Raw genomic sequence first — 21,669 nt, 5'->3', positions numbered from 1 at the left:
GACAACAAAATCTCGTTTATCGCTTTTGGCCTCCTAGGTCATTAGATTTCAACCTTGCCATCTTTTTCTGTGGGGTTACATAAAAGACTGAGTCTTTGTCCTGCTTAGGGCAGCTACTCTTCAAGATCTGAGGAATTGAATTGTTGAAGCTGTCAGTTCAGTAAACAGATACCTGTTGATTTGTGTGCAGGGTGAAATGGACTACAGTTTCAATATTTCTTGAGCAACATACGGTGCTCGCATTCAGTGTACGGTATAGTGTCTGTGCGAGCACGTAACTTTGAACCTTTCTCTGTTCAGCACCATGTGTGATGAGTTTCTATCTTTCACAGTTTGTCTGTAATAGAGAACTGAAACCTGTTCTTTCTTTTTGAATCAACCTATATTCTGTCCGACACGGTTATTTTTGTGACAAAAAGGCAACATCGTACAGTGATGAAAAATGTACTTTCTGACCATCTCATGGCTGTGTCAACTGAAAATTACCTCCTGTGAAGAGGATTTTCAATGTCTTACGAATGGAGTGCATCTTACCTTGCATTGCCCATTGCTGTATCTGCCGATTCAGGTTCCTGGAACAGTTTTAATGCAGAATTAGCTAACACTGATCTGCAAAGCAAGCAAATTACATCGAGACATCACTGCACTACCAGAGTATGGTAACCAATTACAAAACATTATGATACTCCTACTTGTTATTATTGCCACAATCTCCGTTTCTTTACTGGTACAGAAACATCTCCCTCTCTCTCTCTTTCTTTTTTTCCTGAGTTTCTTTGAGAATTGCATCATACTGCTATAGGAAACTGATGCCAAGGAATGACACTCAAACGCTGTCATATGGAAAACATTGAAGAAGGATGCTATATGTGTGTGTATGGGGGGGGCAGAGGGAGAGGGAAAGAGTTTTCTGAGATATTTGCTGTTCCAGTGTGTGAAACACACAAATGCCAGTAACCATTAGTACTGCTGACAGGCTTACACAGTCGAGCAATCGCAATCCGGCACTACGCAACACAGGAGAGACTGCTTCTACCACTGCAATGCAAGTTATTTCTTGAACAACCCAAGAACATTTTGTAGTAGCCCGTGTTAAGATCTAGGAATATCAACCACTGCTTCTTAGTCTACAAGGTGCTTCTGGGAAGTTCAGTGAATGGCATCAGGAAATAAAAGAAAAAGAGAGTACCTTTACGGGTCTTCGAAGTAATCACCGTTAGCTAAAACACGCTTCTGTCATCGGTTGCAAAACTGTTGGGAACTGTGGGGAAATGCTTCTAGTGGAATCATTTTATGCACAGTTGTCACACCTTGTTGGATATCTGCAACATCTGCAAATGTTAGTGAACAATAGTGCTTACAATATCTTTGCTTATCTTTGACTGTTCTGGTCTCGTTCTCAAAGACAGGTGCCAACCGTATGCAAGAATCAGTTGCACTTGTTCGGTGTTGACTGGGATTGTGTGTGCCGATCTGAATGTGGGTCCTTCTCAACACTATCATCTCCATCTTTAAAGCATTTAAACCACTCAAACAAACACTTTTTAGTCACTACTCGAACACCGTACACTGACACTGCATTCCACTAGCCTCCGTCGCCGTTTTCCCTAATCTGAAGCAAAACCACATTTTAAAGCACTGCTCCATTTTGCAAAGACACAAATGCTACAGATGCTACAGATGCCTGCAGATAATCAGTGGCTGTCTTTGAGAATGAGTTGGAACTAAGAAAGACAGTGTAAGCACTATTGTTCACAAACACTTAAAGACGTTGCAGATATCCCACACGTGACCACAATGCTCCAAGGGATTCCGTACCGAGTGCTTACTGACAGTTTCCAACAGCTTTACAGCTGATGTAAGAAAGGTGTTGTAGCTCATGGTGATTGCTTTGCACACCGGTAAAAGTATTTTGTGAGACAGTTCACAGAGCTTTTGAGACACACATTATACTTATGCTTTAAAGAAACTTGTCAAAAGTAATAAGTTTCTCTTTCAAACAAATAGATCAGTGCATAGCACCAGTAACAGGAGTAAGAACAAATTTATATTTACATTTAAAATCACTTTTATCCAGAAAGGTGACCATTATTTAGCTGCACATGCCACCAATCGTAAAAAGGATCACTAGCAATGAAGAACAGCGCAAGAACAGCCTAAGGGATTTATTTGTTGCTAACTTGTACTCCACTGATAAACTTCTTAACAAAAGCAACTTATGTACTTGTTATTAGCATCTCATTTACCTGAGCCTTGCAAAGTGTTTTTGTTCTGATAATGCTTGGCTACAACAGCCATGGAATTATCCTATGTCTGTTAGTGTGCAAACATTTTAATGCTTGTGGTAAGCAAATGAAAAGTAATACACAATAATTTTTTTCTATTTTGTCCTCATCCTCGATAACTACCTTCCTAATTAACTGGAAGTAATATTTGAGTGTCAGTTCTTCTTCTGTAGATATGGATTACATATTTCCGTTTTTATGAAATGTAGCAGATGACACATACATTGTAACTAACTCTACTGCAGGTAAACAAACAGAAAAAAACTATTAAAATGTTAGTCAGAAAATTTTTAAGTAACTCTCTGGAAATGGACTACCCCTTCAGTTTAGAGGAAAAATCCCCTCCCCACCCTCACTCACTCCTGCTCTCTCCTCTCTCTCTCTCTCTCTCTCTCTCTCTCTCTCTCTCTCTCTCTCTCTCTGTCTATGCATTATGGCATAAATTTTATGAGGTAACACATCACCTGATTGCCCATTTCTGTACAAAACATAACACACAGGATTTAATAAAAATCTTCTCAGTTTTTGAGCCATGTCAGTTCGAATAAAATTCGAGAGCTTTTGATGGCTAGCTCTGCCATCATTGTCAGGAGCAAAACTACTGACTGGGGGCTGATACTATTTCATATTTATATACCTACCATTAAGGCATCTGGCACCAATCACGGAGGGCCAAAATGCAGCGTGTGCAGATCCGGCTCGCCAAGAGAGAGAGTGACGTCAGGGGGTGCGTGGGGTCAGGGACACGTTTGAAACGTGAAACTTATCAGCTCCCACCCATACGCACAATAAAATCATGTGCAGTTCTAAGGCAAACCAGAGAATCACACTTGTGTCACACCCAGTGACATCAACATAGTATTGTACATGCGCAGATCACGTGCTGCAGCTCACAGAGTTACCCAGGGGTGCCTCTTACAGAGAGCACTCCAGGGTACCCCTAAGAGCCACAACACCAAGAAGAATCACTTCTCGGCTTTTGGCAAGATCAATGTGTAGCACATGTGGGATGTTTTTTAAACATCTCATGGGAGATAAGGAAAGAACATTTACTTTATTTCAGTTTCGATAATAGAAGGTAACATCACCAGAAACTTTGTAAAAAAATTAAAGTCCATCTCCTTTATGCCATACAGCAACAGAATCTGATACATTTATTTTATGATGATTCCTGGTCGTCACAACAAAAGAAACCATTCACGTAAATACGACTGACCCATGTCCTGGTTGTACATCTTGTTCACTTGAAATGTGCAATAAGCAATTACTTCTCTGCTGTTAAAACTCTCCAGACCTGCAATGGCTTTGATTGTATCACAAGCATACCACAGAGTTGCAGCAATCATCCAACCATTACCATGAGAAGCTGTGTCATTGTTTGCAACTGTAAAGTTCCCAACACGTCTGTAAAACACGGACAGGCCTTGCTGGATCTCTTGTGCTCCCAATTTCCCAGCATTATCTAGAAAGATGCAACTGCATGTTGTAAAGGGACACCTCTCCTCTAACAATACTTTTCTTTAACAGGAGTAGTTAATATCAGGAATATTTTCGAATCTTGAATAGGTGAACACTATCTCAGCTATTTAACTAAGTGAATTTCATATAGTTTTGTATAAGATGCATTATATTTCAGGTTAAAATGTATGAAAAGAAATTACTTTATTACAATCAATATGTATTAACTCTTTATCTACAGTGAAAATCACACTTCTTTTAGAAACATTTGAAATTACAAAATACCCAGCATACTTAAAATTCATATTATTAATTGCACAATCTGATAATATTTATTGAATTTATTTCTGGATTCATTTATGATATAACTTGGTGAAGATTCTGCTTTTGTTAAGAAAGTTTGTAAACTCTTTTTGTTTTGTAAACTCTTTGGAATATTTTTAGTACTGCAGGAGTAGTAGTAGTGGGCATGCCTCTGGTGAAATTGGACTGGTTTTTATGTTTGGCAATAAAATTGTAAATTTCGGTTTTAAAGAAGAGATTGTAAAGACAGTGTGACACAGAAAAACAGGATAGAATAAAAGAGTCATAGAAACAGAAATGACGCAGCAGACTTATTTGTTATCAAGTCATCTGTAACCCACCAAGTCAAAAAATTTTAGCCGCAAGAATCTACCCCTAGATGTGACAAACTGCAGCCAACAACGAGAAAATGAAGATAAGTAAAAAACTTATTTGTACATCTTATTCGTCTTAAAGATTTTCAAATGAATCAATCATCTAGGAGAATTAAAATCTACTGGTGATATATGTTAGGGTAAGATTACAACGTGCAACAGAAGTAGACAGCAAACGGAGATGCCACTTTAGAGGGTGAGGTTTAGAAGTCCTCAGGCGACTGTGTATAAGGCCTTTAATAACGTTGAAGGTACTACAAGTAGGGAAGGTGGGTGCACAAATGATACAACATGGTACGTCCACGTTCAACCGGTGTGGTGTGAAGTTTATAAATAATGACGCAGATTCTCTTGGTAATGATTAGATCACTGCTGTAATGATGCGGTATCCTGGTGATACAGTGAAAGCTGTTGCAGGTCTGGAGAGCTGTAATAGCAACGATGTGACTGCTAATCGCACATTTCAAGTGAATGATGTGTACAACCTGAATTTGGGTCAGACTCTACATTTTAAATGTGACACCGGACCCTCGCTACACCTAATGTCACTCGGTCCTGCAGTGGGCAGGAGCTGCTATGAGCTGTCCAACTCACTTTCCGCGCACAGGATGTGTCAGCCCTCTCTATTGTGTCAGTGGCCCTAGTCATACAGGGTGTTTCAAAAATGACCCGTATATTTGAAACGGCAATACAAACAAAACGAGCAGCGATAGAAATACACCGTTTGTTGCAATATGCTTGGGACAACAGTACATTTTCAGGCAGACAAACTTTCGAAATTACAGTAGTTACAATTGTCAACAACAGATGGCGCTGCAGTCTGGAAAACACTATAGCACGATATTTTCCACATATCCACCATGCGTAGCAATAATATGGCGTAGTCTCTGAATGAAATTACCCGAAACCTTTGACAACGTGTCTGGCGGAATGGCTTTACATGCAGATGAGATGTACTGCTTCAGCTGTTCAATTGTTTCTGGATTCTGGCGGTGCACCTGGTCTTTCAAGTGTCCCCACAGAAAGAAGTCACCGGGGTTCACGTCTGGCGAATAGGGAGGCCAATCCACGCCGCCTCCTGTATGTTTCGGATAGCCCAAAGCAATCACACGATCATCGAAATATTCATTCAGGAAATTAAAGACATCGGCCGTGCGATGTGGCCGGGCACCATCTTGCATAAACCATGAGGTGTTCGCAGTGTCGTCTAAGGCAGTTTGTACTGCCACAAATTGACGAAGAATGTCCAGACAGCGTGATGCAGTAATCGTTTCGGATCTGAAAAATGGGCCAATGATTCCTTTGGAAGAAATGGTGGCCCAGACCAGTACTTTTCGAGGATTCAGGGATGATGGAAGTGCAACATGGGGCTTTTCGGTTCCCCATATGCGCCAGTTCTGTTTATTGACGAAGCCGTCCAGGTAAAAATAAGCTTCGTCAGTAAACCAAATGCTGCCCACATGCATATTGCCGTCATCAATCCTGTGCACTATATAGTTAGCGAATGTCTCTCGTGCAGCAATGGTAGCGGCGCTGAGGGGTTGCCGCGTTTGAATTTTGTACGGATAGAGGTGTAAACTCTGGCGTATGAGTCGATACGTGGACGTTGGCGTCATTTGGACCGCAGCTGCAACACGGCGAACGGAAACCCGAGGCCGCTGTTGGATCACCTGCTGCACTAGCTGCGCGTTGCCCTCTGTGGTTGCCGTACGCGGTCGCCCTAACTTTCCAGCACGTTCATCCGTCACGTTCCCAGACCGTTGAAATTTTTCAAACAGATCCTTTATTGTATCGCTTTTCGGTCCTTTGGTTACATTAAACCTCCGTTGAAAACTTGGTCTTGTTGCAACAACACTGTGTTCTAGGCGGTGGAATTCCAACACAAGATAAATTCTCTGTTCTAAAGAATAAACCATGTTGTCCACAGCACACTTGCACATTGTGAACAGCACACGCTTACAGCAGAAAGACGACGTACAGAATGGCGCACCCACAGACTGCGTTGTCTTCCATATCTTTCACATCACTTGCAGCGCCATCTGTTGTTGACAATTGTAACTACTGTAATTTCGAAAGTTTGTCCGCCTGAAAATGTACTGTTGTCCCAAGCATATTGCAACAAACGGTGTATTTCTATCGCTGCTCGTTTAGTTTTTATTGCCGTTTCAAATATACCGGTCATTTTTGAAACACCCTGTCGGTATATAAATGGAAAATAAGTGGAAAATATTGCCAGCCCCTTCAGTCAGTAGTTTTACTCCTGACGACAATGGTGGAGCTGGCCATCGAAAGTTCGAGAATTTTATCTGAATTGACGTGGCTCGAAAGCCAAGAAGATTTGAAGATCTTATTGAGTTATACTGCTGTGAAAGACTCCGAGGACAAATATGGAGGATTGTCCAATATCGGTAGTCCAAGAAGCTGTGGCACATAAATGGCTGAATAAAACCATAAATAACAGTATGCATAGCCTACACTTTGATTAATATTATTTTCTGATTGACGTTTCAGTGAGTTGAAAGGTAGGGCCCATACACCAACCAATCACAGTTGTGGCTCACAGTCTCAGGTGTTGCCTGCTATCCTGGTACAAACCATTTCAGGTGACGTGGATGCAACTGCAGATTTGGTAGGGGAACAGGTGTGGCTGGCAGCAAGGAAGGGAAGGGAGAAATGGAAATGTCAACACACAGTGATTTTCGTGTTGCGTCACTGTAACAGTACTATTATGGAAATAAGGTGGAAGGGCATCTGCTGCTGAAATTAGTCTTTGGTAAAGTTTTAGTTTCTACAGAAAATATTGAAAATAAAAATATCAAATTTACAGTGTTTATTACACGATCACAAATAAATTATTTGATTAAAAAACTATTATGAAAAGGACAGTTGTCACCAAATAGCACAGATGCCGAGTTGCAGTTAGGTACAACAAAAATCTGTGACTTTGTGTGTGTGTGTGTGTGTGTGTGTGTGTGTGTGTGTGTGTGTGTGTGTGTGGGCGCGCGCGCGACAGATTTTTGTTGTGCCTATCTGCAACTCGGCATCTCTGCTATATGGTGAGTAGAAACTATCCCTTTCATAATACTGTTACATTCCATCCTGAGTTTTCCATTGTTTTATTTGGTTAATAGCTTGTAATCTCTCACATCTTGTAGTCCAATGTCACAGCTTTCCTTTGTTTAGTGGTCATAGTTATTATGATGCTTTGAAATTAAAAAACCTACAGCACTGAATCTGGGGGGCTTGCAGCAAAAAACATGGTCGCTTTACGTCCAGTGGACGTTACTGTACACAAAATGCAGCTATTGTACTGAAAATATTTTCTAGGGTGGGAGGAGAACCACATCTCACTATCATGTGGAGTAAAATAATTTATATTTGTAGTACACCATTGTGAACCACAGTCAAAGTTGTCCCGTGACTAAGCTGAATGAATGTTTAGCTTTTCTGTTTCTCATGTAATTTATCACATAGGTCAATCCGCGCTCTAAGATAGCCTTACAGTAACAGCATACCGTAACAAGATTAAATTAAACAAAATTGTCTTTTTGACACATTAGTATAAGAACAAAGCCCTGGCCTGTTAATGGAAATGTTGTGAGTTCACAAACAAATCAACCTTTTTTTTAACCTTCCTGTTATTTTTCTATAACAAAACTGTTTTCGTACTAACATGGTCATAAAATTAATAGCTCTGATTTTAATCAGTACAGCACTTTCATCAATGTAAAACTGTTTTATTTATTTCTACATCCAAGAATGTAAAATGCTGCAAATTTACATAAACCATTATTTCTCAGTGTAAGTTGTTGATATAAGTATTAAAATGCAATGAAGATTTGTCTCAGCTAAAAGCTTTAAAAATTCGAATCTGTGAATTGTTCTGTATCTTATGCTATTATTAACGAGCCATAAAAAAACTTGAGCAAACCTCCAGCAATAGCTGTCATTCGATTATCCTTGATAAGGCGTCTACAGTAACTTCGAGAAAATGAGACATTAATGACCTGCTACAATTTAAAAAATAAACAAACATCCCAACACTAGACAACTGAAGGAGGGTGAATTACTGGACCAGGATAAATCATTGCTATATATTGCAGCTGAACTGGCAGAATGTAGTTAAAGTGATTCAGCTGTAACTGGAATGCGTCCGATCTCGCCACTACCCACAAAGACATTAGCAACCGTCAGTATACGACTTCCTACTTTTTTGGTGCACTTAACTATCGATCACATGAGTGCGTCGCACACTGTGTGCAAGCCATCAATTCTGCTCCCCGTCACTGCTATCTGTTAATCACAAAGTAATTTTCATCCTAGTATAAATAAAGAAATAACACATGTGTATCACAATCTATTAATAAAAATATAAATTTTTGACAATGTAATGTAACTGGATAGATAAAAAATCTACTCGCCAAGCGGCAGCAAGAGAAAACACACATTTTTTTAATGTTTCACTTACGCAAGCTTTCAGAGTCAATGGGTCCTCCTTACGGCACAAAGGTTAAAGGAAAGGAAGAGGAGTGAAGGGAAAGGAACTGGAGAGTTTACGAAAATGGTAGACTTTACGAAAATGGTAGAGTTTACGAAAAGTCACCCAGAACCCTTGGTCAGGGAGACATACAAGACAGTATGAGAAGGAAATGCTCCATATTATTATGGAAAGTCCAGGAGGTAATAAAAAACAATATGGAAAAGATAGATTGCTACTCACCACATAAGGGAGGAGTCGAGTCACACACAGGCACAATGAAACAGAATGCTTGAGAGATTTAGGTTTTGAACAAAATCCTTCTTCAGTAGTAGAGAACTCCCACAAATTCACACAAGAACAACTCACCTACATGTGGCCACTGCCTAGGGGTGGCCTTAGTGCCCAGAAGAGAGGCACTGTGTAAATGAGTTGTCCTTGTGTGAACTTCTGATGGACTTACTCCGAAACCTGAAATATTTATAGCATTCTTTTACACTGTGCCTGTCTGTAAGTCAAAGCTTTGTTTATTGGATGAGCAGCCATCTGTCCTTTCCATATTGTTGTCACGTATTACTAATTGTTTATATTTTTGTACATTAACGCTGTCAATTTGGTAATGGAGGGAAGATTGGGGAGTAGAGTGCGTGCAGAATAAGGTGGCCCGGTAGATGCGCAGTTGGCATGGCACAAGTGGGGTGAGAAGCGGGTAGTGGTGAGTGCTGCGGCCAGGTGCTGTAGAGGAAATACTGAGCATTGGAAAAGAAGTGCCATTCGAAACTGAAACCTACATTCACATTTTTTGTAAAAATCAAGTGGAGATCATCCACGCACACACTTGCATGGTGACCATTCAAATAGATGTACTGTTACCTCTACTTTGGTTAGTACCTAGGAAATGCAACAAGGACAATGATTTATTTTCACCTAGCTTGTTAACCATTTGCAACTTTCAGAGAAGCATCACGAGTGTCAAAGTTTGCACAATGCCACCTCACTAAAATGTCATGCACATGCAATTACGAAAGAATTCTGAAATAGTGGTTATTTAAGAGAAGAACTGAGGAAAAGTAAGGTCAGCAGCTTATGGAAAAGCACATCATCGGTACAAATGTGTGTATTGTCCTCACTTATTTTGTTCCAAAACACTCAGCATTTCTCATTTCAACAGTTGTCGATGGCCCTCAAAAATTACATTTTCCATTGAAAAACACTGTAGTTAGTGGAGTCACATGGTAGACAGTGAAGTTTTGTATACTAACCATATAGCAAAATACTTCCCTCTTTGCACGTTATTATTTACCAAAATCTCATTTCAGTATCTCAAAATTGTTTATGAAATATGAGGAATGATGTGGATATTTCATTCTGGCTTTATTGCTGGGATGCGCAGTCGCAAATGAGTGTGCTGCAACATCACATCAATTTTCTTGAGACTGTTGACATAGACACCCCTACCAAAATCTAACAGAAACTTCAATGTGTTAGCTAAATTTCATATGCATAACATATTACTTAATAAGCACCAAATGCAAAATCATAGTAACTCATACTTTCCATTGCAAACTTTTTCAAATTTTTATCAGTGTCTTATCTAAATGGAAATATCACAATAACTATGAACATTAACAAAATGATGGCCACAGCATAATGAAGGTGACATAAAGCAGTAAGCAATGCAATAAAAAAATAAAAAATTTAGGAAATGTTTTTGTAAGAACTTTTGAGGAAAATTGCGGGGTGTGTGCCTCAATTCTGTCATCGCAGCATGTTGCCGATCGGCCAAAAGCGGGCAATGTTGGTATCCCATTCCAAACAAATGAATGACCTAGTCCAGTGCTTTGAACAAAAACTGTTCACTGCGCATCAGCCACTGTATCATGCTTGGACTCTCAGAATCATAGAGGGAGACAGAGATGAATACAGTACACAGATGCAAATGGATGAAGGCTAAAGCAGTCATTCAAAGGCTTGCACAGGATAGAGCAGTGTGGAGAGCAGCATCCAACTAGCTTTTGGACTGAAGACTACGATGACGACAACAACACCCACTAACTTTCTTTTAAAGATTACAGTGTTGAAGCTCGTACATTAATCACATGTGGCACTCATTATCAAAATGATAGAAACAGATTGCCTCTACAGAACTATGTTATTCAGGTAATTCAGTTTGTTGTCCTGGTTGCAATGAGCTAATTAGTTTCATCAGAAATGATGGCAATCAAAAATTATTACAATTATAAAATTTCGTATGTCTAGTAATGAGAAGAATCTTATGAGCTAATAGGTAAATTCGGAAGGAAAGGCCACTTCCAAATGAAAATGCTATTTTTCTTCTTTTCAGTAAAGTATTTACACTGACTTAAATTCAATTAGTTTAAAAGACATTGTTAATTAAAGATTTTTACCTGGTCCAAATTTTCAGTGCCAATTATAGCCAACAACTTTAAATTTACCAGATCTGTTAATATACTTTTGATCACTTGATTTTTCTGAATTTATTGGTGACAGCCATGTTAATGAGGAAGGGTCCTTAATTACAAACTACTAAATTTACAATTACTAAATTTTAAATAACACACAAAATAGCAAATAAAAGATGAACTTTCTGACATGTAAAATGTGCGAACAGTTATAAATTAATGAAGTTCAGTGACATTCTGAGACCTTTCATAAGGCCAAAGTTTGAACTGTTTTCTACGAGTCTGTCCTCTCGCTCATTCTGTTCATTACACACACTGTCTACGTGTGATATAGATTTAGATTAGTTAGTCTGTATTTTCGACCAGCCTTGGGAACCATTTGTGTTGCCTCTCCTTTTGTTTAATTCACACTGAGAAAACATATTTCATAATTAAGTGCAATAAAACAACAAAATGTGTGTTTTGGTCATTTGAACAATATTTGTGACTACAGTAACAGTCCTGTGACTTCTTCTACTTCACTCTCAAGCACGCACACCTTCGTATAAAGTGCACCAACCGCAAACAACACAAACTTCCTGGCAGATTAAAACGGTGCGCTGGACCGAGACTCAAACTCAGAACCTTTGCCTTTCTCGGGCATGTGCTCTACCATCTGAGCTGTCCAAGCATGACTCACGACCCATCTCACAGCTCTACTTCTGCCAGTACCCCATCTCCTACCTTCCAAACTTCACAGAAGCTCTCCTGCGAAACTTGCAAAATTAGCACTCCTGGAAGAAAAGATAATAAAATTCAAGTCTTGGTCTGGCACATAGTTTTAATCTGCCAGGAAGTTTCATATCAGCCCACACTCCACTGCAGAGTGAAAATTTCATTCTGAAAACATTCCCCAGGCTGTGGCAAACCTATGTCTCTGCAATATCCTTTCTTCCAGGAGTGCAAGTTCTGCAGCTTCGCAGGAGAGCTTCTGCGAAGTTTGGAAGGTAGGAGTCGAGGTACTGGCAGAAGTAGAGGTGCGAGGATCGGTCGTGAGTCGCGCTTGGGCAGATCAGATGGTAGAGCTAAGGCCCCGAGTTTGAGTCGCAGCCTGGCACACAGTTTTAATCTGCTAGGAAGTTTCCCTCCAGCGCAGTCTCCGCTGCAGGCTGAACATTTCATTCCACAAATAATAATGTCTAGTAAATTTCCACTGTTGCTTTACAACTGTGAGTCCATTCCTATCCTTCATCATCATTCAGTTAACACAGTGCTACATTGTGAGGAGCAGTAATATAAAATAAAAAGCATGCCAGATGAGAAAAAATGTATGATCTGTGCAAGAAAATGACCCAGATTCCGAGCAACAGGCACAAACCCACAATGAGGCAGTTTTATATGAGGTAATTAGCAATCTAATAAGTGGTTGGCTGTGACCTGATGAACTCTACTGTTTAAAGATTCAAGTGTGACATTACTGTGAGGTAAGACTCATACATGGCATCAAAGTGATATAATGAAAGTTTATTTTATTATTTTTTCATTAAATAGTTATTTAGCAGATATAATGCACATTTATTTCATCAACGCTTAATTTAACTATGATTAAACTGTGATTTTGCTTACTCTTATTTACCTTAGCAACATGAAGACAGCTATCCTTTAAATATGTACGAAATGCATCTTGTGCCCACTCATGTTACAAAAATTGACATGCCTACTTGAGGGTTAATGACATGTGAAACATCTCTTTACCAGTTCATCTGTACTGTGTGTTCTTTTACTTTCTGACAGGACAAGAACAATTAAGCTCAGCTTATATCCATACTAACTACCTGTTTGCAGAAATTACAGACTGTAAGAGACTGATCATGATTGAAAGGATCTTAAAGATGTGATTAAAGATTATTAAACTCCCAATTTTGAACTTTAGAAAAGCAGCTTCTGGCTATTTGTTTTAAGGATAAGTCCTACAAAGTCACTTTCAGATGGTGATCCAGCAAATCTGTGCAGCTACCAAGTAATAGGTGGGACTACTTTACGTCGCAACATCCACTCTGTGGGGCCGCTGGAAGCTTTCCCAGTCGATGACTGCATTTTTTAAAAGTCCTTCGTCCTTTTACCACCTCTGATCACTGGCTTCTGTAAATACATATTTACTTGACAACATAAGTGTGTGTTTCTGCTGAATGCCAAAAAGGCAAGGTTTTGAAATTTGCATCATAACACCTGCATCTCTTTGAAAAATTTGGTATTTAATCTACATCTATACTCTGCAAACCACTTTGAGCTACATGGCACAAAGGATGCCCCCATTGTATCAGTTATTAGGGTTTCTTCCTGTTCCATTCACATATGGAGTACCCGAAGAATGATTGTTTGAATGTCTCCATGCATGCAGTAAATTTTCTAATATTAGTCTCACGATCCCTATGTGAACAAGTGGGAGTGTAGTGTATTCCTAGAATCGACATTTAAAACTGGCTCTTGAACCTTTGTTAACATGTCTGTCTTCAAGAAACTGCCAGTTCAGTTCCTTCAGTATCTCTGTAACACTCACCCATGGATTAAACGAACCTGTTATCATTCTCCTCTCCTCTGAACACTATCAATAACCCCTGTTAGTCCTATTTGGTACAAATCCCCCAGAATTTAGTAATATTCTAGGATGGGTCGCATGAGTGATTTGTAAGCAATCTCCTTTCTAAACAGATTGCACTTCTTTAGTATTTCACCAAGAGACTAACTTCTTTAGCCCTATGTCATCATTCCCTTTCATATCCCTACAGAGTGTTACACACAGGTATTTGGAAGATATGGCCAATTCCAACAGTGACTCAGTGATACTATAACCATAGGATACTATGTTTTTTCGTTTTGTGAAGTGCAAAATTTTACACATCTGAACATATAAAGCAAGTTGCCAATCTTTGCACTATTTTGAAATCTTATCAAGATCTGGCAATATTTATGCACCTTCTTTCAGACAGTACTCCATTACAGATAACTGCATCATCTGAAAAAAGTCCGATGTTACTATTGTCTGCACAGTCATTAATGTACAACATTGTGAGTTGTTTTACACTTCAATCCTTTACACACTTTACTACGCAATTTAGAAGTGAAATCTGCAAAGTCAAATACAACTGAGGAAACATATTTGCCACACGAAACACTTCCTGCTATCGTACAAAAATGCTCAAAGAGCAGGTGTACATTCACGGTTAATGCGGCAGGTGTGGCAAAGACTAGAGTTACAGCTTAATGAAAGCTTTAGGTTCTATTTGGCAGAAAAAGATTTTTGATCATATGCAATGAATGCAAGATGACACCCTACTTTTGAGCCACTAAATCTTGGAAACAACCTCATCTTGGATTCGGAAATATATGGTCACACCACCACCACCACCACCACCACCACCACCACCACCACCACCACCACCACCGCCACCAATAATAATAATAATAATAATAATAATAATATAGTTATTATTGTTATATTTCTTTCCTTTCTCAGACGTTATGTCTGGTTAAAAATGGAAAGTGATGCGGACCTTGACCAAGCGCGACTTCCTTTTAACTGTACGGTATATGTTACATTGCGTTTAGGAACATTCGGGTACTTGAAAACATATCAATAATTACAGATTTCTGTAGTTGTATATGTACATTTGGATGTAGCTGTATTGCGCTGATGTACTGGTGGATATTGTGTGGTATGACTCCTGTAGTTGATAGTATAATTGGTATGATGTCAACTTTATCCTGATGCCACCTGTCCTTTACTTCCTCAGCCAGTTGGATGTATTTTTCAATTTATTCTCCTGTTTTCTTCTGTATATTTGGTGTATTGGGTATGGATATTTTGATTAGTTGTGTTAATTTCTTCTTTTTATTGGTGAGTATGATGTCAGGTTTGTTATATGGTGGTGTTTTATCTGTTATAATGGTTCTGTTCCAGTATAATTTGTATTCATCATTCTCCAGTACATTTTGTGGTGCATACTTTTATGTGGGAACGTGTTGTTTTATTAGTTTATGTTGTGTGGCAAGCTGTTGATGTATTATTTTTGCTACATTGTCATGTCTTCTGGGGTATTCTGTATTTGCTAGTATTGTACATCCGCTTGTGATGTGATCTACTGTTTCTATTTGTTGTTTGCAAAGTCTGCATTTATCTGTTGTGGTATTGGGATCTTTAACAATATGCCTGCTGTAATATCTGGTGTTTATTGTTTGATCCCGTATTGCAATCATGAATCCTTCCGTCTCACTGTATATATTGCCTTTTCTTAGCCATGTGTTGGATGCGTCTTGATCGATGTGTGGCTGTGTTAGATGACACGGGTGCTTGCCATGTAGTGTTTTCTTTTTCCAATTTACTTTCTTCGTATCTGTTGATGCTATGTGATCTAAAGGGTTGTAGAAGGGGTTATGCAATTGCAGTGGTGTAGCCGATGTATTTATATGAGTGATTGCTTTGTGTATTTTGCTAGATTCTGCTACACAGAATTTTCTTAAATTGTTTACCTGTCCATAATATAGGTTTTTTATGTCGATAAATCCCCTTCTTCCTTCCTTTCTGCTTAATGTTAATCTTTCTGTTGCTGAATGTATGTGATGTATTCTATATTTGTAGCATTGTGATCGTGTAAGTGTATTGAGTGCTTCTAGGTCTATGTTTTATTATTATTATTATTATTATTATTATTATTATTATTATTATTATTATTATTATTATTAAGGAAATACTCAGAAACACTACAATCCCAGCTACTCTACCTTCAATATGCACCATTCAGATGGCTGTGTTTTGACGTGAATCCCATCTTCCTCTACAGCTGCGTTCTCAGGCCCCTGTAACAGAACCCACACATTAATGGATTGACCAAGGAGAGGTAATGCACCAACATACCTCTCATCAGGGTGAAGACCAACCTGAGCTTCATCCCTGTCATCATTCTTCATGTCATCTTCGACCCATTCCTCTTTGACAGCCACAAACTCAAACATCTGCAACACAAATAAATTCTTACTTGTTTATTAATACATTTATTTCATGTGGCAAGATAGGGATCTTAACACCCTGTTTTACATTTAACTAGACACTCTTAGCAAGTCAACATTACAATATGTATAGGACAAGGGCAGTATACGCTGGTAAGCCAATACCCCACTGCAATGTTGGATGCCATATGGTGGTGGCGACGGCATGTAATGTGGTAACAAAAGTACGAGTGCAAGTCAAATGAAAACCTTAAATTTGTAATAACAAATCAAAATTTCAAGCCGTTGGTAAGTGAGCTCAAACAGCGTGCAGAATAGCCTGTAGGTGGCAGCATAGTGCAGATGCACACACACATTCGCAGTATCAGTATAAAGATGACTGTCCCATTTGCGACTTGCACCAGGGTTTTTGCATTGTGAAGATGTGAAACCTATTGAAATTCATTGACAAATGAAGGTTCAGTACGGTGATGCATGTTCGTCACAGCAGCAAGTCTATGAATGGAGTGGGAAGTTTGCAACTGGTGTGACTTCAGAGGAAGATGCTCCTCATCCATGTCAGGCACAACGAGTTGTGACTTCATAGAACATTGCAGCAGTTTAAGCCATAGTGAAGGAAAACCGCCGAGTGACACTGAATGACGTTGCAGCACGTTTACAGATTAGCCATGGGTCAGCACACCACATTGTGCACGATATGCTCCAGTTTCATAAAGTGTCTGCAAGATGGGTGCCACGGCAGCTGACGCCTGAAATGAGAGAACGACATGTTGATTCTTGTGAAGAGCTTCCTCAGCACTTTGAACAGCTTCCTTGCCAGAATCGTTACTGGGGACGAAACCTGGGATCACTTCCACCAACCGGAAACGAAGAGAGCTGCTAGCAAGGAATGGCACCATTCCTCATCACCAAGTTATTTCCATATGTTTGGATCACTCAAACACATAATGGGAGGAAAGAAGTTCCATTCAGATGAAGTAGTACACCACGCGGTGCATGAGCGGTTGCGCAGACTACAAAAAATTTTCTAAAGGAATTTATGCACTTTGTAAGCACTGGAGGACTTGCATTGAGTGTGGGGGAGATTATGTTGAAAAGTGATTCAGCTTTGTACCACTTCTGCACAATAAATAATATTTTAAAAAATATGTAAGGTTAGTGAATGAGTATCGCAAAAATGGCAAAGGTGTTCAAATTTTCATGTGCTACAGTCGTGGACTTCTACAGAATGAGGTAGGACAGTGAAACTACTACTGGATGCTAAATGGTTGACCGTCCACGACTCTTCGCAGGGTTCAGAGGCTTGTCTGCTCTGTAAAGAAGGATGGATGGTTATCTGTGGCATCTCTGCTGAGATAGTGCATTGCTGGTGCACACACAAGTGTTTCAGAGAACAAGGTTCATCGTACATTGTTGAAAATGAATCTCTGCAGCAGACCACCTCTACATGTTCACATGTTGACCCAATGACATCTTCAATTATGGCTGCAGTGGGCACAGGACCATCAGGATTCAACTGCTGATCAATGGAAACATGTCTGCTCTTCAGGTGAATTACATTTTTGCTACACCAGGTTGATAGTCGTCTCCACAAATGCCATCGCCGAGGTGAATGGTGGCTTGACACATGCAGTGTGCCATGGATGCAGGCTGATAGGAGGAGTACTATGCTATCGAAAAAATTCTCCTGCACTTCCATGGGACCTGTGGTAATAATTGAAACATGCTGACAGCTGTAAACGATCTGCATCCCTTCGTGGCTTATGTCATCCTCGGTGGCAATGTCATCTTTCAGCAATACAATTCTTCATGTCTCAGAATAAGAACTGTCGTACAGTGATTTGAGGAGTGTTATAGTGAACTGACGAAGTCTCAGTGACCAAATTCGTCTGATGTAAATCCAATGGAACCCATCTGGGTCACTATTGGGCACCATCACCGCACACGCAAATAGCGCCTCATTAGTTATGTCAATTACGTGACCTGTGTGTAAACAGATAATGCCACATACCTCCACAAATCTACCGACAAACTGTTGCATCCTTGATACAGATAATCAGTGGTGCATTTCAATCTGAAGACGGACGAAAATGCAATTAATCAGGTGGTCATAATGTTTAGTTCATCAGTGTATAGTGGTCACAACAAGAATAATTAGTCAACACAAAGAAAAGGAAGCAGTGGTTGAGAGGAAAGAGAGGGAGGATTGTAGAGCTTATTCTCAATGTTATTCAATCTGTATCCTGAGCAACAGTTAAGGAAGCCAAGGAGAAATTTAGGAAGAAAATTAAATTTCAGGGAAAAGAAAAACCTCTACTTTGACAGCTGCCACCCGTTCCGTACCGAGAAATCCCTTCCATACAGCCTGGCCACCTGTTGTCGCATCTGCAGTGACGAGCGGTCCCTCTCAAAATATACTGATGGTCTCAATGAAGCTGTCACAGACTGTAATTATCCTCCCAACCTTGTACAAAAACAAATATCCCATGCCTTACCTTTCCAGCCACCCAGCACCTCCCAAAGGCTGCAGAGGAAAATTCCCCTTGTAACTCAGCACCACCAAAGGCTGGAGCAACTAAATTACATTCTCCGCCAGAGTTTCGACTACCTCTCGTCGTGCCCTGAAATGAGAAATGTCCTGTTCACTAACCTTCCCACCCCTCCCACAGTAGTATTCCGCCGTCTACTGAAACTACACAATACACTTGTCCATCCCTACACAACCCCTGCTCCCAAACCCTTACCTCATGGCTCATATACCTGTAATAGACCTAGATGCATGACCTGTCCCATAAAATCTCCTACCACCACATACTCCAGTCCGGTCACAAACATCACCTAGCCCATCAAAGGCAGGCCTACCTGTGAAACCAGTCATGTGGTCTACAAGCTAATTGCAACCACTGTGTTGCATTCTATGTGGGCATGACAACCGACAAGCTGTCTGTCCACACGAATGGCCACTGCCAAACTGTGGGTAAGAAACAAGTGGACCAACCTGTTGCTGATCACACTGTCAAACATGACATCCTTCATTTCAATAACTGCTTCACAGTCCGTGCCATATGGGTCCTTCCCTCCAACATCAGCTTTTCTGAACTACACAGATGGGGGCTCTCTCTGCAATATATCCTACATTCCTGTAATCCTCCTGGTCTCAACGTTCGTTAGTTATGTCCTTACCCATCCAGCTCCTTCCCTGTTCCAATTCCAGCATTACACAGCTTCATTACACCAACACACCCAGTCTTTTTACTTCACTCCTCCTCTGCGACTCAGCACTTGTGCTATATGGTGAGCAGCAACTTTACTTTTAATAAAATATAAATATGACAAAATATGGTATATAAATATAATATTTGTTTTCAAAATTTGATAATGGTGACAAGCTTAACTGAAACTCATGATGTAAACTTCCCACAATTTACTGTCACTGTGGCTTGACTACTATAATGAAGTCAAGTTGAAATAAAAATCAATATAAACCATTTCTTTCTGCCTATTGTATTTTATTTCTCCTTGTATTATCAAAGTATTGTACTATCAGGAAGTCTTTTCTGAAAGTATTTGTATGGAGGGTAGCCATGTATGGAAGTGAAACATTGACAATAACTAGTTTGGACAAGAAGAGAATAGAAGCTTTCGAAATGTGGTGCTAGAGAAGAATGCTGAAGATTAGATGGGTAGATCACATAACTAATGAGGAGGTATTGAATAGAATTGGGGAGGAGTTTGTGGCACAACTTGACTAAAAGAAGTGATCAGCTGGTAGGACATGTTCTGAGGAATCAAGGGATCACCAATTTAGTATTGGAGGGCAGTGCGGAGGGTAAAAATGTTAGAGGGAGACCAAGAGATGAACACACTAAGCAGATTCAGAAGGATGTAGGTTGCACTAGGTACTGAGAGATCAAGAGGCTTGCACAGGATGGAGTAGCATGGAGAGCTGCATCAAACCAGTCTGTGGACTGAAGACCACAACAAAAACAACAACAACAACAACAACAACAACAACAACATGGTTTGACTACTATACTGAAGTCAAGTTGAAATAAAAATCAATAAACCATTTCCTTCTGTTTATTTTATGTCCCCTTGTATTATCAAAATGAGGACAATCAATAAATCACATAAGTTTCGAATAAGTGTAATGTTAACTTTTTAGCCAGATACCTTATGTCCATGAAGGTCTGTAATTTTGATTAGGTGTATTTGTTAACTTTTTAAGCAGATACCATATGTCAATAAAAGTTTTTAATTTTGATTAATCATAGTACGTTCAAAAATAATTTTTTTTCTCAAGGAATCTATGTACACATGGTACATTGACTAACTAATGAAGAGGCACTAAATCAAATTAAAGAAATATGAAGTTTATGGTACAATCTGATCAAAAGGGGTTGGTTAACAGCACAGACACATCCAAAAATATAAATAAATGGAGGAAAGTGTATGAGTGTGTGTGTGTGTGTGTGTGTGTGTGTGTGTGTGTGTGTGTGTGTGTGTGTGTGTGTGTGTGTGTGTGTGTGTGTGTGTGGCAAAAATCGTTGCGGGATACCAGGAGGTGATTACAATAAGCAGAGTCAAGCGGTTGTGGGTTGAAGTAGTTATGTAGAGATGAGGACTCTTTTACAGGACAGACAAGTGTGTGAAGCTGCATCCAACCAGTCTTTGGACTGAAAACAACCACTACACACACAAACAAAATATGGTGCGGTAAGCAGTCAGAATGTGGTGTGGGTACAGAAAAGGAAAGTAACAATCAATCACAGGATAAGTGAAGTTGTGGTACATTTATTAGGATATAGCCACATGTTACAACATGTGTTTAATATGGGCTCTAGTCTCTGTAACACGCTGCATCTGTTAACATGGCACAGTCTACAGTTGCTCACAGCATATCCAATATAATCAGAGTGATATGTCATTGTACGCTGTCCTTCAAATCGGGAAGAGTCGAGATACATTTCTGACAGACACAATCTTCCAGATATCCCCACAACGAGAAGTCACACAGTTTTAAGTCTGGAAAGCTACACATTTTGAAACAGGCCAGAGATGATGCAGTTGTTACCGAAGGTCTCCAAAGCAAATACTTCACCTGGCAAGCGACATGATATGTCACTCATCTTGCATTCTTGCAAAGGTGGAATCACATGTTGCACATGTAGGTGCTTATAATGTGGAGTGTCACTGTACACCTAACAGGCCCGCAAGGCGTCTCCTCAGAGAAAAATGGATCGAGAATGAAGGACACACTACCCATATGCTTAAGACTAGAACTCTACTTCTGAGAGCTCTGTCTATCCACAGACCTGTGCTGAGTAAACTGTACCTTGCCCGTCCAAAGAATTCTTCCTGGC

The 21,669-nt window shown here is 39.8% G+C and overlaps 1 protein-coding gene across 2 annotated transcripts in view; it reads right to left on the bottom strand.

Annotated features, from left to right (window-relative positions):
- Positions 1-21,669, bottom strand: part of LOC126295083 (zinc finger protein 664-like) — a 65,586-nt gene that overhangs the window by 20,005 nt on the left and 23,912 nt on the right. For both annotated transcript variants that reach the window (XM_049987334.1, XM_049987335.1), the window contains 3 exons: positions 16,238-16,312; positions 16,082-16,156; positions 535-572 (listed from right to left, as the gene is read on the bottom strand). In XM_049987334.1, coding sequence (XP_049843291.1) covers positions 535-572; positions 16,082-16,156; positions 16,238-16,312 — 188 coding nt within the window. The remainder of the gene's footprint in view (positions 1-534; positions 573-16,081; positions 16,157-16,237; positions 16,313-21,669) is intronic.

This window comes from Schistocerca gregaria, chromosome 11, assembly GCF_023897955.1.
Source record: "Schistocerca gregaria isolate iqSchGreg1 chromosome 11, iqSchGreg1.2, whole genome shotgun sequence".
Classification (NCBI taxonomy): domain Eukaryota; kingdom Metazoa; phylum Arthropoda; class Insecta; order Orthoptera; family Acrididae; genus Schistocerca; species Schistocerca gregaria.
This window is presented reverse-complemented; position numbering and strand designations above follow the sequence as displayed.